The sequence below is a fragment of the Falco naumanni genome, chromosome 1, assembly GCF_017639655.2.
Source record: "Falco naumanni isolate bFalNau1 chromosome 1, bFalNau1.pat, whole genome shotgun sequence".
NCBI lineage: Eukaryota > Metazoa > Chordata > Aves > Falconiformes > Falconidae > Falco > Falco naumanni.
Genome location: NC_054054.1, coordinates 84807482 through 84821230, shown reverse-complemented (window position 1 = coordinate 84821230; position 13749 = coordinate 84807482). Strand labels below are relative to the sequence as shown.

Below are 13749 nucleotides of genomic sequence, written 5' to 3'. Positions count from 1 at the left end.
AAAGTTTGAGGACCCCTGGTTTACACACATAGCACTTACCTCCAATATTTCTATTTCTTATCATGCCAGTAAAACAGACATGAAACTCAAAGGAAAAAAAGAAAATACAAAAAACGTAACTAAGCAATCAAGTAGGAAACTCTTAATTCACTAGTCTCTCACAATACAAAAATTAGGGAAAAAAATCTACTAAAATTAGAAGCAAACACACAAAAGAAAACTTTTTTCAGACAGTACATATGAAATCATAGAAATCACACCACAAAAAGTCAGAGACCAAAGGTAAAATAGTTCCAAAAGCATACATACATGAGTGAAAGATCAGTCAATGGCTGTTAAAGACTGACTTGATAGCAATCGTTAGCTCAGAAGTTTGGAGTGTACTGCCGGAGGAAGGATCATTTCACATCTGCCCTTCCTGTTTCTCCTACTCTTAAAAACCTACCATTGGCCACAAATGGAGTAAGTGCTTCAAATCCAGATGTAAATTATATTCAAAACACAGATCTTTGTTTTACAAAATGGTACACCTATTTCAATGCTTTGCTTATAAGGAATAGAGTTCTGAGTTTCCATCATTTCAGAATATACAATAAAATACAACATGGCAACTTAAACTAATGACCTGCAGGTGCTCTCTTCCATTATCCCAAACTGGTCACAAATGTATCAAAGGAAGATGCAACATTGCTGGAACCCATAGAAAACTCTTGCTTATTATAAACAAACAGATTTTAAATATTTCATCTCATACCACCCCATTTTTCATTCCATCACTGCCTTAATTATTCCCACTGTGCTGCTCTCCTCCCCTATGGAAAGAGTTCTCTACCGTGTTTCCACTGCTGTCCTTAGAACTCCAGGTTTCTCCATCTTTTGCCGAGATTAAGAAAGAAGAATTAGACAGATGATCACATCCAATGGAAGTTTTTTTACAAAATTCTGTATTTACTCCCCATTGAGAGGGAATAACTGATCTGTGAGACAGGCATGACAGCTATACTTTTTAAATATGACACAGTCAACATATTGACTGGGTCCCCTAAACAAGCTATTTGATTTCCAGAGGAATAAAATCCACAAAAGTCAAAACTGTTATTTGCATCCACAATTCATACAATTACCTAGTTCATTTCAAATACTACAATATTCAAAGCTGACAGCATGACTTCTCATTTAAGTTAAAAATCAGTGCCTTATATTCCCATCACTTCTATCTGTGGAAAAAGATTGTTTAAATAGCTTTGCTACCAAGCTGAGTGATACCAAGACTGATTGCTCTGAGTTCAAAAAATCTTTTCCAAATACCTTCTTAGCAGTTGCCATCTTCCAGTTTCTCTCTTGGGCAAAATCAGTTGCCATCCACTGCATTTCTTCCAGCAAATAATCCCAGTGAGATTTTGATCTTGGAGCCTCCTGGAGTTTAGGCAGTCGCCTCAGGGACCATAAACCTTCCTTTCTCAGTTCTGCTATTCGCTGATGTATTTGATTTTCCTTAAAAATAAGTATGTACAGTTACAAGAAAGCTGCGGAATGCACATAAAATAGTAGCCAAACAGAAAAATAATAATTGCTCACACTTCATAAAAATAAATGATAGCAAACAAAAGGTGTAACACCATGACACATGCATAACAAGTATCAAACCTGAACACTACATTAATGAAAAAATTACTGGACTAAATTAAACTTATACATAAAGAGAATCCTAGTACTTCCATCTGTATTACAAGACATACTTTGTTAAATAACAGGACAAAAAAGGTTCACGGAGCACCACAAAAAACAAGTTACAAGACATATGCAAACTGTAATCAAATGATCCTTTTTTTTATATATAAATTAAAATTGCAGATGTATTTATCCACAGAACATAAATACATCTTCATTATTAATACTGCTTAATTTTATTGGAAAAAAACTAGTTCTTTACGATGTTTCTGTTAAATAAGCAAAACACCTCCAGTTAGCCATAAAAAATAATGTTGCAGTCACCTCAAATGAACAGATAGAATCAACAGAACGAACACAAGAACAGTATGAAGACCAGGAAGTCTTCTTCAACTCCCCTGAATGCCCACAAAAGCAAATCTCAGTATGTAAAGCAGACTAAAAAAACCCACTGAACACACCACACACACACCCCCAAAAAAAAAAAAAGCAAAAAAAACCCAAAAAAACCAATTTCACAACTCAAACACATTGCACATATTAACTGCTACCTGTGTATTAACTATTCTTAAGTTCTGGGGAAAACAAAACAAAACAAAATAATCTTACCAGCTTTACTTGCTCAGCAAGCTTGTCTTGAGAATTGTCCTGTGGTAACACTGCAGCATTCTGAGCTGGACTTTGTGTTTTAGGTGCTGCCGCTACAGCTAAGCCTGGGGGTTTTGATGCAATAGGAGACAGGGACTTGTTAGTTGCTGGAGAGGTCCTGTTTGTTTGTACTGGATATGCAGAAGGTGGTGTTGTGCCTGAGATAGTTGCTGGCGCAACAGATGAGGTAGGTGGTAGCGTATTTGCCGTAAGACGCTGAGAAGGCTGAGCAGGATCTGCAGATGGTCGTGTCAGAGTTACAGTCTGCCCAAGAAACACATTCGTTAGCAACAAGTCTAGAATTCAGTGCTGTCTTCGTCTACACTACAGCAGAACATAATGCAGACTTACTTAATAAAAATTGTGCATCTGCATTTTTATAAGGAAAGGATTTAAGTGTCCAGTGGAATTAAAAAAATGAACATTTTTCATGTATTTTCAGAAAGATAATATTCTTAGATTTTACTGGGCACTGAAACAAATATTTTCGCCTTAATAAAGTACACATACCTGTTGCTGTATTGTAGCCTGTGGCTGTGATGCTTGGTTTGATGTCTGTCCTTGCACATGGATTGCTGGTGGCACCTGCTGTTGAAGTGGTGCCGGAAGTGGAGCAGAAGTCAGGGGTACGCTTTGAGGCTGGATCTTCACCTGAATCTGAGGCTGAGCTGGAGATTCCACTATCTGTGGCTGCTGCTGCGAAAGCTGCAGTGCAGCTGGGAGAGACGTCATGGGGACATTTGCAGGTTGCAGTCTCCCAGGCAGCTGTGGCGGAGGTGTATGCAGACTCGCTGCGTTCTGCACAGGAGGGCCTTTAGATGGGTCATATTGTTGTTGACTCTGTTTCTGCCCAGTCAGCTGTACGGTTTGAGGAGTGGGAGGCATTCCACCTATAAAGCAAGAGCAAACACAGCACAGATGAAATTAAAACATTCAGTGCTCTTTACTGATATCAAGAGGAGATCAACTGCAAATAGACTCATTTCTTACTTACTTTGCCACAAGACACCATCACTTGAAAACACCACATCACAATCACAAAATAAATCACCATTACAATAAACAAAGTATTTCATGCACAGAACTGCAACTAAAATTTGGAGCACAGCAACTATAAAAAAACATGTCATTACGTGTCTTCTGAGTTTCTTCTACACGATATTTAGTTCTTAACACATTCACTCTAACACATATTCTAAAGCTTGGCATGACTAATGAATAAAAATTTGTCATGATGTTGCAAATTAGGAGGCTTCCTTTTCATAAAGCATTGGCTCAGTTCCAGAATTCTCAGATTAGCCATTTTGCATCAGCACCTGTGACGTATTTCCATGCCCACATGCACCTTTGGAGCCCGTCACTCAGCTCCTTAAACAAACCAGGCATTGCATACCAAGTATTAATTTACATGGAGAAGTGTGTGGTGGGGCTAGGATCTTAGAAAGCTGGAAGCCCAAGTTTCTAGTCCCATCACTAACATCTCCTTGTTAAATTAATGTGCAATTGGCATGTGGTGACACAGTACCTTGTGCTGTTGGCATTAGCTGTTGAAGAGGAACTCCTGAAGCCACACCCGGGTGCTGAAAAACCATCCCATGACGGCCCACTTCAATTCGTGGTCTCTTAGACGAATCTGTGATATTCAAATTCCATTTATGGCATGGTATAATGGAATGGGTTCAATTTTACAAAGAAAACTACTACACATGATTCCAACATCAGCTCAGAAAGCTACGACTACTACACATGTGTAGCATTTATGAAGAACATGCTCCAAGGGCAGAGTCCCTGTAACTTCAAGTTGGCCATCTCCAACCTTCTTAGCCAGAACAATCAACCTAACAATGTCTCCATGCCTGCCAAATCCAGTCCTACATATTGTGAGTGGAGCGTACCCGTCACATAGCACCATTCACAATAGATAGTCGCAAGGATCTGACAATTCCCAAGGTGAGGCAAAGCTGTATTTCAAGAGTTATAGAACAGTAGGCTCCATTCACTGCTGTTGGGGAGGAAAAAAAAAAAAAAAAAAAAAAGAAAAGAACCAAAGTGAAATTCTGTCTGCGAAACATACCTGCTGGTGCAAGTGCCTGCTGTCTCTTAAAAGCTTCAATTTCTATGGTGCTCACAGTCCCCGTTACTGGAGTCCCTGTATGCGTTTGCTATTGGAAAAAGAAAACAAATCACAAAAATTCAATCTGCAGATAGTCTAACACCAAGATGTAATTTACAAACAGATCTAAAGAGGCCAGCTCAGAACAAATCCTTCACAATGAAGAAAACAAGTGTCATTCAATATCTACCATAAAGTTTTAGATGTCTGTAAAGCACAGATGCTCTTCATTGAGTTTAACTTTTAAAACAGTAACTAAACTGATAAAGTTGGTTACACATAATACACATCTACATTTTTTAAAAAGTGGTACCAAACCCATGAAAATGAGATATGTAAAAATTAAAGTTGCCAAACTTTTTTTTTTTTAAATAAATGGAAATTTTCATTAGTGTATTACCCTTCATCATTTGCATAATGCTGCAATGAAGTCAAAATGACATATTCATATAGTATATTGCTGCAATAAAAAGCTGACATGACAAAAACTAAACATTGTGACTTCATTACAGGATTAATTAGAAGGGAAATTAGATGAGGAAAGAGAATTTACGCATAAACTGTGTCATAACTAACAAGACACAAAAGTAAGAAATGAGAGTCAATACATTTGTGAAAGCTAATCCTTTTCACTCCATATGAAACATAAGTTACACACTAATTAACTTTCATCCTGAAGACAGCTTAAGTTTACTTGAGTCTCCACCACCACCACTCTCAGGATAGAGCTCCATGAGACTTAGCCTTGAAATATTTCAGGAAAAACTGCTAAGACTCAGAAGATGGAATAAAAGAAACTCAGCCAATTCCAGTTTTCCAGATGCTCGGCTTGTACTTGTTTGCACAGCTGGAAAAATGAGCATCATGAAGAAACTCAATGCGGAGAAACAGTATTGCCATCAGGCTAATGTGACATCAGAGCTCATCAGAAATTACTAGACATTTTGTCTGAGGATACACATCACACAACTATGAATTAACAAGCCTGGAAGAGCACTACTGATACTGAGATGTGAAAGAAATTACTGGGGTTTGGTTCAGCAAGTTAACAGTTTAGCATCAGTAATATTACACAGTGCGTTAAAACTTTATTTTAGAATTACTACATTTAATATTGGCAATAATGGCAGAAAATATATCCTAGATAATCCTATCAGCATCAAACTCCGATGGCAAACTCACGTACAGGATTACTGAAGCAAACAAGTGTGGGTATATGATGATTTCCGTGCCCTTTGGGCCCTCAGCACTACGGGCTAGCACTTACTCATGTCCATCAGTGTCTGTGCAAGCTCAATTCCCTTCAGGGAGTTTCCAAGTTGTATTTTTTAGTTCTCCTTAATATTTAGCCATGCTATACCCAATATTCTACTATGAAACTTAATATGAGAAAAATAAGGGCTGTCCCAAAAAAGGTCTGAAGTGATTCTATCAGAAAATACAAACACAGACTTTACATATGGCAGCCTCTATGTCCTAGAAAATGAACCAATTTAGAACTCAAGTTCTCAAAGTGTAATTTTCTGATGGTGACAGCCTTTGCCATATCAATGCACTGTAAGGGTTTGCAAATGTTGTGAAAATTTATTATGACAACATAGCAAAAACAGCAATTTCCCAAAAGAATCTTGTAGTTTATTCACAAGTCTTTTTCTTCTCAGACTTTTAACAGAAATTCTACCAAGGTAAATTAAGCCTAAGGAAGTAAATACAGGTCTATGTTGAAATGAACTGTAGCAGTCACAACCCTGCATCTTCAATGCTTATTTGAACACTATTAATCACAGCCAACATCACCTAAAATGACTGGGTTTCAAACACTCCTTTTTGTGCTGAATATACTTCACACCACTCAGATTTTACCAATGGCTACAAATTAGTAACATTTAATCTCCTGGCTGCTGTGAGGGCATTTGTGGCCACTCTAGAGATATAGCTATACCGTCGAGATGTGAATTTTGGTTTCAAGGGGTTTCATCCCTAATGTCATGGTTCACTGCCATCTCACACTCAGTATGGATTAAGTTTTCAAATGTTTTTCTTCTCACTAGGAGATAGGCAGCGTATTTCAAGCCCAACAGCCAGCATCTGGCAGAGCATCATACACTTAGGCATTTATAGAATTTTCAAAAATCACACACAAAACCTTCTTCTGTACAATGCTACTGAACTAACAAATACAGCTTATGTCCCGTTTGCATCAAATGCTTTCTTGGACATCAGTTTAAGAAAGTACATTCTCCAAACGCCATTTCTTTCACCTGCACTCTTACTCTGGATAACAGCATAGTCACAGTTTCAGGCTGCATCTCTACTTTAGGATTTTCAACTGATGTTTTCTTAAGCATATGTCTCCCAGCAGTCTGCACTGTCACCATGTCATTTAGGCCAGACACTTCGAAGAGCAAAGACTTTATGTCTTTATAAATTGCAGTCACATAGCACTAATATTAGACTAAAACTGTCCTAACTTTAATTAAAATAATGCAGTTCTCCAGAGGTCACAATTATGCACTGAGCCCACAATAATCATTCTGAGTGCTGCACTTAGACACGCAAATTTGAATGATGTTGCTGATCAGGACATATTATTTCTTTAGAAACAGTTACAAAGAGAAAGGATGATGGAAAGAGATGCTCCTTTCTGTTAACAGTTTGTGCTAAAAGTAATTACTAAATTACACAGACAGTTTTGTACATTTTAGCATGTACCTGCTAGTTTCTCTAAAACAGGTCTGAAACAGTATCACACTTTCAAAAGTACTTCATCACTGCTGCAGCTATAGCTTGATAACCCCAATTGCTATAATAAATAACCTGATATTACATATTTTAAACAGCTTAGATAAAGCCTGACTTCCTAAGGAGACTTAAAACATATGTCAGTGTTGACCATAAGGAAGAGCTCTCAGGGCAAGTCCCTTTACTATGCAACTCATCTGTAAAATACCACAGTGAACATCCTATTTGTAATATGCAGGAATACAAGCCATTTCATTTAACTCCCCCTTTTCCAAAACCCAAGACAAAGGCAGCGCAGACTATACGGCTTCCATGGTACAGCAGAGTAATTCACCCTGTAACAATGGCCAAGCATATATAATCGAGCTAAAAGGTAAACATTTCAGTTACAGAGGAATTAGGGTATATTACTTCCCAGGGTATACAAGCAATGGGTAATACAGAGTTCAAGGCTGCTACATAAAACCCACGCTAGCCTGAATGTAAAAGCTGCATCGTCACTGATCCACAAAAATTTTAACTGATTATCACATTTATTTCTTTACTTTGTTCAGTATTCCCTCATGCAAACAAACAAACAAAAACTGTAAAAAAGGACTGTAATCATGAAAATAAGCACTTCAGTTTCTTCTTCCCAACATTTATGGTAGAGCTAATGGAAAGCGGTTACTAAAAAAAATTCAGAGGGTTATCATTGTTTAAAACTTTTCAGGGAAGGCAAATCCAAAACCTTCTGTAGCCATACTCAAAACCTTTAACAGATGAGGAAAAAAAGAAAAGAAATTTAGAAGAAATTCACAATTACAATGCCATAGACAAAAGAATCCATATTATCACTATGCAGAATGCACAAATGAACCAAATGTATTAGGGAAACAAAAGACAAACAAACCAAAGTGAAAACATTCAAGCTGAAAGTTAATGAAATAAGCCAGCAACCTGGAGACAAAGATTTAACTTCCTCAAGGCTTCATTAATACTGATGCATTCAAAGACTGCAAGGTTTTGTTTTGTTTTATTTAGATGATAAGGGATGGGCTCTTGGGAAAATTCTAATTCACCTAGGAAATATCAAATCTGAATGAAGAAAAAAAATCTGGGATGAAACTACATTTTAGAACCATTGAAAAGTACCTGAAATGGTTGCTGCTGGGATGAAAAAGCAGCAGAAACATTTGGAGGAAGCTGGGTTGCTATAGCGACAGGAGTACCAGTCTGCCCATCCTTTCCTGTCACAACCTTTACCTGAGAGAAATATTTTGGGGAAAAAAAAAAGAAGGGAGAATCATTTTCTTTTAAAAAGTTTTTCCTCTTTTTTTTTTTTTTTTTTTTTTTTTTTAAACTGTTCAACACACTTATTTGTACTGATGGTACCTCACTGAAGAGGGGATTATAACTAAACCACCATCAGTGCAGCTTGCTTTGAGCACAGGCTGGTTTTGAAGAGTTCTGTCTCACTTTTAATAGCAGAACAGAGTACAGCCTTGACTATTTATAGTGAGTGACTTCTCACTGGAAATCTTTTCTTAGATCAGTTAACATAAAAGTGTGTTTTACATTTAATGATTGCTGCTCTTAACGGACAACAAATTAGCATGACAGACAGTTTGAACTTAAGAGAGCTCCAACATTCATTTAAGCAATGAGCACAGCCACCATTCGCTCTCCCCTTGAATTCCCAAAGCGATCAACCTTTCCAGGCAAGGGATGAAGTGCATTGCTTTAGCAGAAAGTGATAAAGAGGGGGGAGGGGGAAATAAAAGAGAAGACAAAAAAATACAAAGAAAGAACATACTCAAAAGATGTCTTAATCTTTCAAAAGGATTCATCATTTGAAAACACTTAAAAGACTTTTGTTATTGCACTTCACAAAATTCTCCAGCAGTTAAAACAGACAAGCAAAAGACGATCCATCACAAGAAGAAAGTGAAGTACAGCAAACTACAAACCCGAAAAACCAAGGGGTAGAACCTCAACTGATGTAAATTGTAGTAGCACCACTGACTTCAACGAACCTATACAATTTACACTTGCTCAAGATCTCTCACAATGCGCATACTGTCTTTAAAAATACCTGGTATTGCAGCTGACAAACACGCAACCCACCAAGAACACCTAAACAATTTGACAAAACACAAATCAGATGAAAAAAATATATAAATTGAATATCCACTGACAATAAATTACAGTAACAGGCTATCTTTCATTTTTCCATATACAAAAAGAAATTATTCTTTCAAAATTATCAATAACTATCACAAGCAGAAATATATTTTTCCTAGTCAAGATGTTTAGGCCCCAAAGAAATGAGAAATTAAACTTCAACTGTTGTACTGTTCAAATTTTCCACAAATTCCAACTGAAGTTATGATCACTAATGATTCACACCTAAGAGAGTCATCAGCTTTCACTGAAGACACTCATTTCTAACAGATATTTCAAAGCAATACAAGTTTCTTTACATAACAGCTTTGGTTTGGTTCTTTACCAACAGACAACTATACACCCGTATGTATTTTTACAAATTTTAAAAGGCATTTATGCGTGCCAAGCAATGCAGTGGCATCAGTTGTATCTACCCTGTTGCAAGCACTTGCCGGGCAAGCTCGCAGCAGGCTCTGCGCAAGGCAGGCACTGGTCAAGAGCTAACAAATAGGTACAAACGTGCAGGAAAAGTTGTATGGCATCTGTCTGCAGCAAGCTTATTTCAAGTCCTTTACCATTAATAAACAGTGAATTCAAGTTAGTTAGCAATTTTAAACCCTTGCATAAATAACAGTTAACTGGTTAATGTCCAGTCTGTAAAGTGCTATTTGGTTAACCATTTAGACAGCAACACATACACAGAGCTCTAAGACAGCCTAAGTAACCTGACTCATTACCACGGACCCATATACATCACGATTCACATGTTCCCTCCGAGTAATAAGATCAATTCAGGGTTTTTGTTGGCTACAGCAACACTGAACTACAGTAACGCCTATGGTCAGAAATCACACAAGTCAAATAAAGGTTAACCTGTTATAAGACTTGCTCATTCTTTTCCGTTTTGTGTAAGTCTAGAAAGTGAAATTTAATCTACGATTCCTATCCATATTCATTCCAATCATTTAAAACAGCTTCCACACCAATGCCATCTTTATTTGTGTGCTGGCTGACACTGTAACTAGGTCAGTGAAAGCTCCCTTCACCTCTCTATTCTTTTCTTTCAAATACAAACATCTAACTGCACACTCAAACCAACCTGTCGAATCACCCCGCTTAGCAGAACCACGCTCTCTTAGGCCAACTATTTAAAGAAAAATTGCCATACTTCATCAAGTAAAAATGATTTTTCAGGTACTATCACATTCTCTAATACTTAACAATCCAGGTGCCACAACTTCATCTACAATTTTATTCCAAAACATTAACCAACAGATTTCTTACCTCATCATTGATGACTTCAGATTGCTCTTCCTCCTCTTCCTCCTCCAGATCCAAGTCATTTTGCCTCAGGTATGCTTGCAGTGGAACACAATGTTTCTTCTTAAAAGCTAAAAAGTCCATCATATTCCCTTGAAGATGTTGCAGGAAAAACAGTTCGATCAAACATTCCTTAAAAGTTTCCTTAAGAATTTCCATTTGCTTGTGGTGATGATCCAAACATTGTTTTCTCATTTGAGCAGTCTCTTGGTTGGCAGGAGGAATCTCCTCCAGTTTTTTGGGTTGTTTTTTCACTGCCGTACTAACTGTAGGAGTAAGAGGAAGACTCGATAGCCCCTGCGGTACAGTGGCCCGTGAAGGACTTGTGGGAGGAGGTGGTGATGTCATTCCAAATGCACTAGGCCCTCCGACTCCTGCTATCAATCCACCAGAAGTCCTGTCATATCCAATGGGTCTACCCAGCTGCTGCCCTTGAAGCACTTGCTGCTGCTGTTGCATAAGCTGCCCTTGGATAATATTGCTGATTTGGGGCGGCAGGCTGGTCGTCGTAATATGGCCCGGGCTAGTCAAAGATTGCATATTGGCTCCGCTAGCTACTGGGCTTTGAGGACCGAGATGATGGATGGTGCCACCAGACTGCGAATGCGGCTGTGAAAGCCGGCGTTCCCTTACCGTGGCAGGTGTCCCAGAAGATGGAAGCTGTACTTGTGTGGCAGCTCCTTGAGCAATTTGTGCAATTCCTGGTCCTTCCTGATACACGAAGTGTCCACCGTTCGAAGGACTCAAGCTGATCTGTCTCACAAGCACACTAGCATCCACAAACCCTCTAGTAGGGCTCTGGCTGCACATACCCAAGCCGGGGCCCGGAGTGCCTGCCCGAACACTGGGCAGCGTCTGCACCGGCACAGGGTTAGGCTGCGTAGGGCTTTGAGACTGAACTTGTTGAGGCAGCGGTGAAGTAACTTGAATATACGATGGGGATCCATGCTCAAAGCGCCTCTGCTGGGGACTGAACTGAAAACTGGGTGACGTTGGGTTTGGAATTGGCAGTGGGGTAAGAGTTATCTGCTGGTTTCCTGAAGCCACTGGTCCAACATTTTGCAGAGTGATGTTCACATTCTGCCCAGCTACTGGACTTCGACTCATTATAAACTGTTGTATTTGGTAACTGGGGGACTGGGGTGCAGACGGACTTGCAGAAGGTGCAAAAGAAGCTGCAGGGGACTGGGGTAAATTTGCCTGTTGCTCTTCTCCCTCACTGCCTGTGAAGGACCTGGACCTCTGGAGCTGGCGCTGGGCATTCTGAGGACCGTTACCATGGTGCATTCTTACTGTTGTAGGGTTTTTTTTATAGTATACTCTAAAGAAATACACAAAAACAGAAATTCAGGGAAGGTACAAATATTTCTGTAACTAAAACTATTTAGTTACTATTCAAAAGACAACCTTACAGTAAGAACTCAGTTCTCCCGTCTTTGCAGCTACTTAAAATGCTTTACATCCTCAGCCAAATCATCCAAAACCCTCAGCACCATAAAAGCTCACTGAAATCCCTCATACATTTCTCTAGCTAACAAAGTGCTGTTGAATAGTTTTACAAATTACGTTCCTCTGAGCTAGTTCAGATGACTTCAAACAATTGAGAAAAAAATACCACCACACACAAAACTTTCTTCCTTTTCCATGCAACTTCACACATCATCAGTCTCTGCTGTCAAAACTATCTACTCTTTTTTGTGTTAGTTATGACCAGTGTTTCAGTGCTTTTAATACTTAACAGAATGTTCTCAAAAACACAACAGTTGCTTAAAAAGTACAGTATGTTTCCTCAACAGCAACTAAACCCATGGTAAAAGTGAATGGCGACTATTCAACTTTATCGTTCCAGCTAATGAGGGAGAAAAGCATAATAAAAAAAATCTCACTCTGAAACATCTAGATGTTTGAGGAAATACTGTACCTGACACCTCACTCTACCTTCTCTTTACTTCAGAACGCTAACCCCTTAAAGGGGTGACGATTAATCCAAACCTGCTTCTCCTTTAAAATGCTCTTTACCGAGCCAAGCTATCCAAAAATCAAAAAACATCCTGCTCTTGTATTTCAGTCATAAAGAAACAAAAATTCCCCTGACGTGCACTGACAGGTAGATTCAGTGCTGGGTGTCACATAGCAGCGGCAAAAGAAAAATAGAACCTGGCGGGGTTTTTTTCCCAAAAAAATCTCTTTCCTATTTTGAAAAAAGCAGTTTCATTTTCGGTATTTCGGTCCAAGCATCCCTCCAGCACGGTGCCGCTCGCCTGTGCCGCTAGCGGCGGGTGGGCCACACGGCACCGCCGGGCCACAGCCCCCCCGCCGCCCCCGGCGCCACAGCGCAGCCCGCGCAGGCCCCGCGGCCGCAGGCGCCCCCCGGCCGCGCTGCACACGTGCTGCCGGGGGGCTGCAGCCCAGCGCCGGGCAGTGCGGGGGCAGCCCGGTCCCGGCCGGCACCGCTTCCCGAAGGGATAACAACGCCAGCGCCCCGCGGGACTGTGCCCTCTTCCACAGCGCCGGCACCAAACCATTAAGATTCAAATGATACCAACCACCGCCGGTAACGAGGCCTTATTATTTTAATTACCCGCACTCGCTAACGTTTGCGGCCCGAGTGGAAGCAGTTACCGCAGGACGCGCGGGTAAGGAAGCGCAGCAGCACGCCGCCGGCCTCCGCCTGCCCGCCCGGCCGGGATCGCCTTTTGTGTGCGAGCGCTCAACTCCGCCGCCGCGCCGGCCCCGCGCCCCGAGCTGGCGGCGGGTGCCCCACGGCGAGACCCGCGCCCCGAGACCCCCCCCCGGCGGGACGCGGCCGGCCCGGCCAAGCACCCCCCACCCCGGGCGCCGCGCAGGGAAGGCCCCTTCCCCCGCCGCCGGGACCGGTGCCGCCGGGCCTCGAGCCTGAGGCCTGGGGCGGGAGGGAAGCGGGGAGGAGCGGGGCCCGGCCGCCCCCCCCCCCCCGGCCCCCCGAACCCAGCGGGCCCCACTTACCGCGGGCGCCGGGGCCAGACTTTCCATTCGCTCCTCACTGGAAGCGGGGGGCGGGGGGCGGCCGGAGCGGCAGCCGCTACCAGCGCCGGCAGGAGACAAACCGCGCCTCCTGCGCCGCGCTCCGC

At 41.1% G+C, this 13749-nt stretch overlaps 1 protein-coding gene across 14 annotated transcripts in view; it reads right to left on the bottom strand.

The window, feature by feature from the left end:
• Positions 1-13749, bottom strand: part of EP400 (E1A binding protein p400) — a 50314-nt gene extending 36565 nt beyond the window's left edge. For 8 of the 14 annotated variants that reach the window (XM_040602129.1, XM_040602136.1, XM_040602150.1 and 5 more), the window contains exons 1-8: positions 13625-13749; positions 10604-11960; positions 8309-8419; positions 4394-4481; positions 3845-3952; positions 2830-3209; positions 2281-2583; positions 1309-1494 (exon numbers count right to left, since the gene is read on the bottom strand). In XM_040602129.1, the coding sequence (XP_040458063.1) occupies positions 1309-1494; positions 2281-2583; positions 2830-3209; positions 3845-3952; positions 4394-4481; positions 8309-8419; positions 10604-11926 (2499 nt within the window). In that variant the 5' untranslated portion in view covers positions 11927-11960; positions 13625-13749. The remainder of the gene's footprint in view (positions 1-1308; positions 1495-2280; positions 2584-2829; positions 3210-3844; positions 3953-4393; positions 4482-8308; positions 8420-10603; positions 11961-13624) is intronic. The other 6 variants (XM_040602186.1, XM_040602236.1, XM_040602219.1 and 3 more) reach the window with 3 other exon arrangements.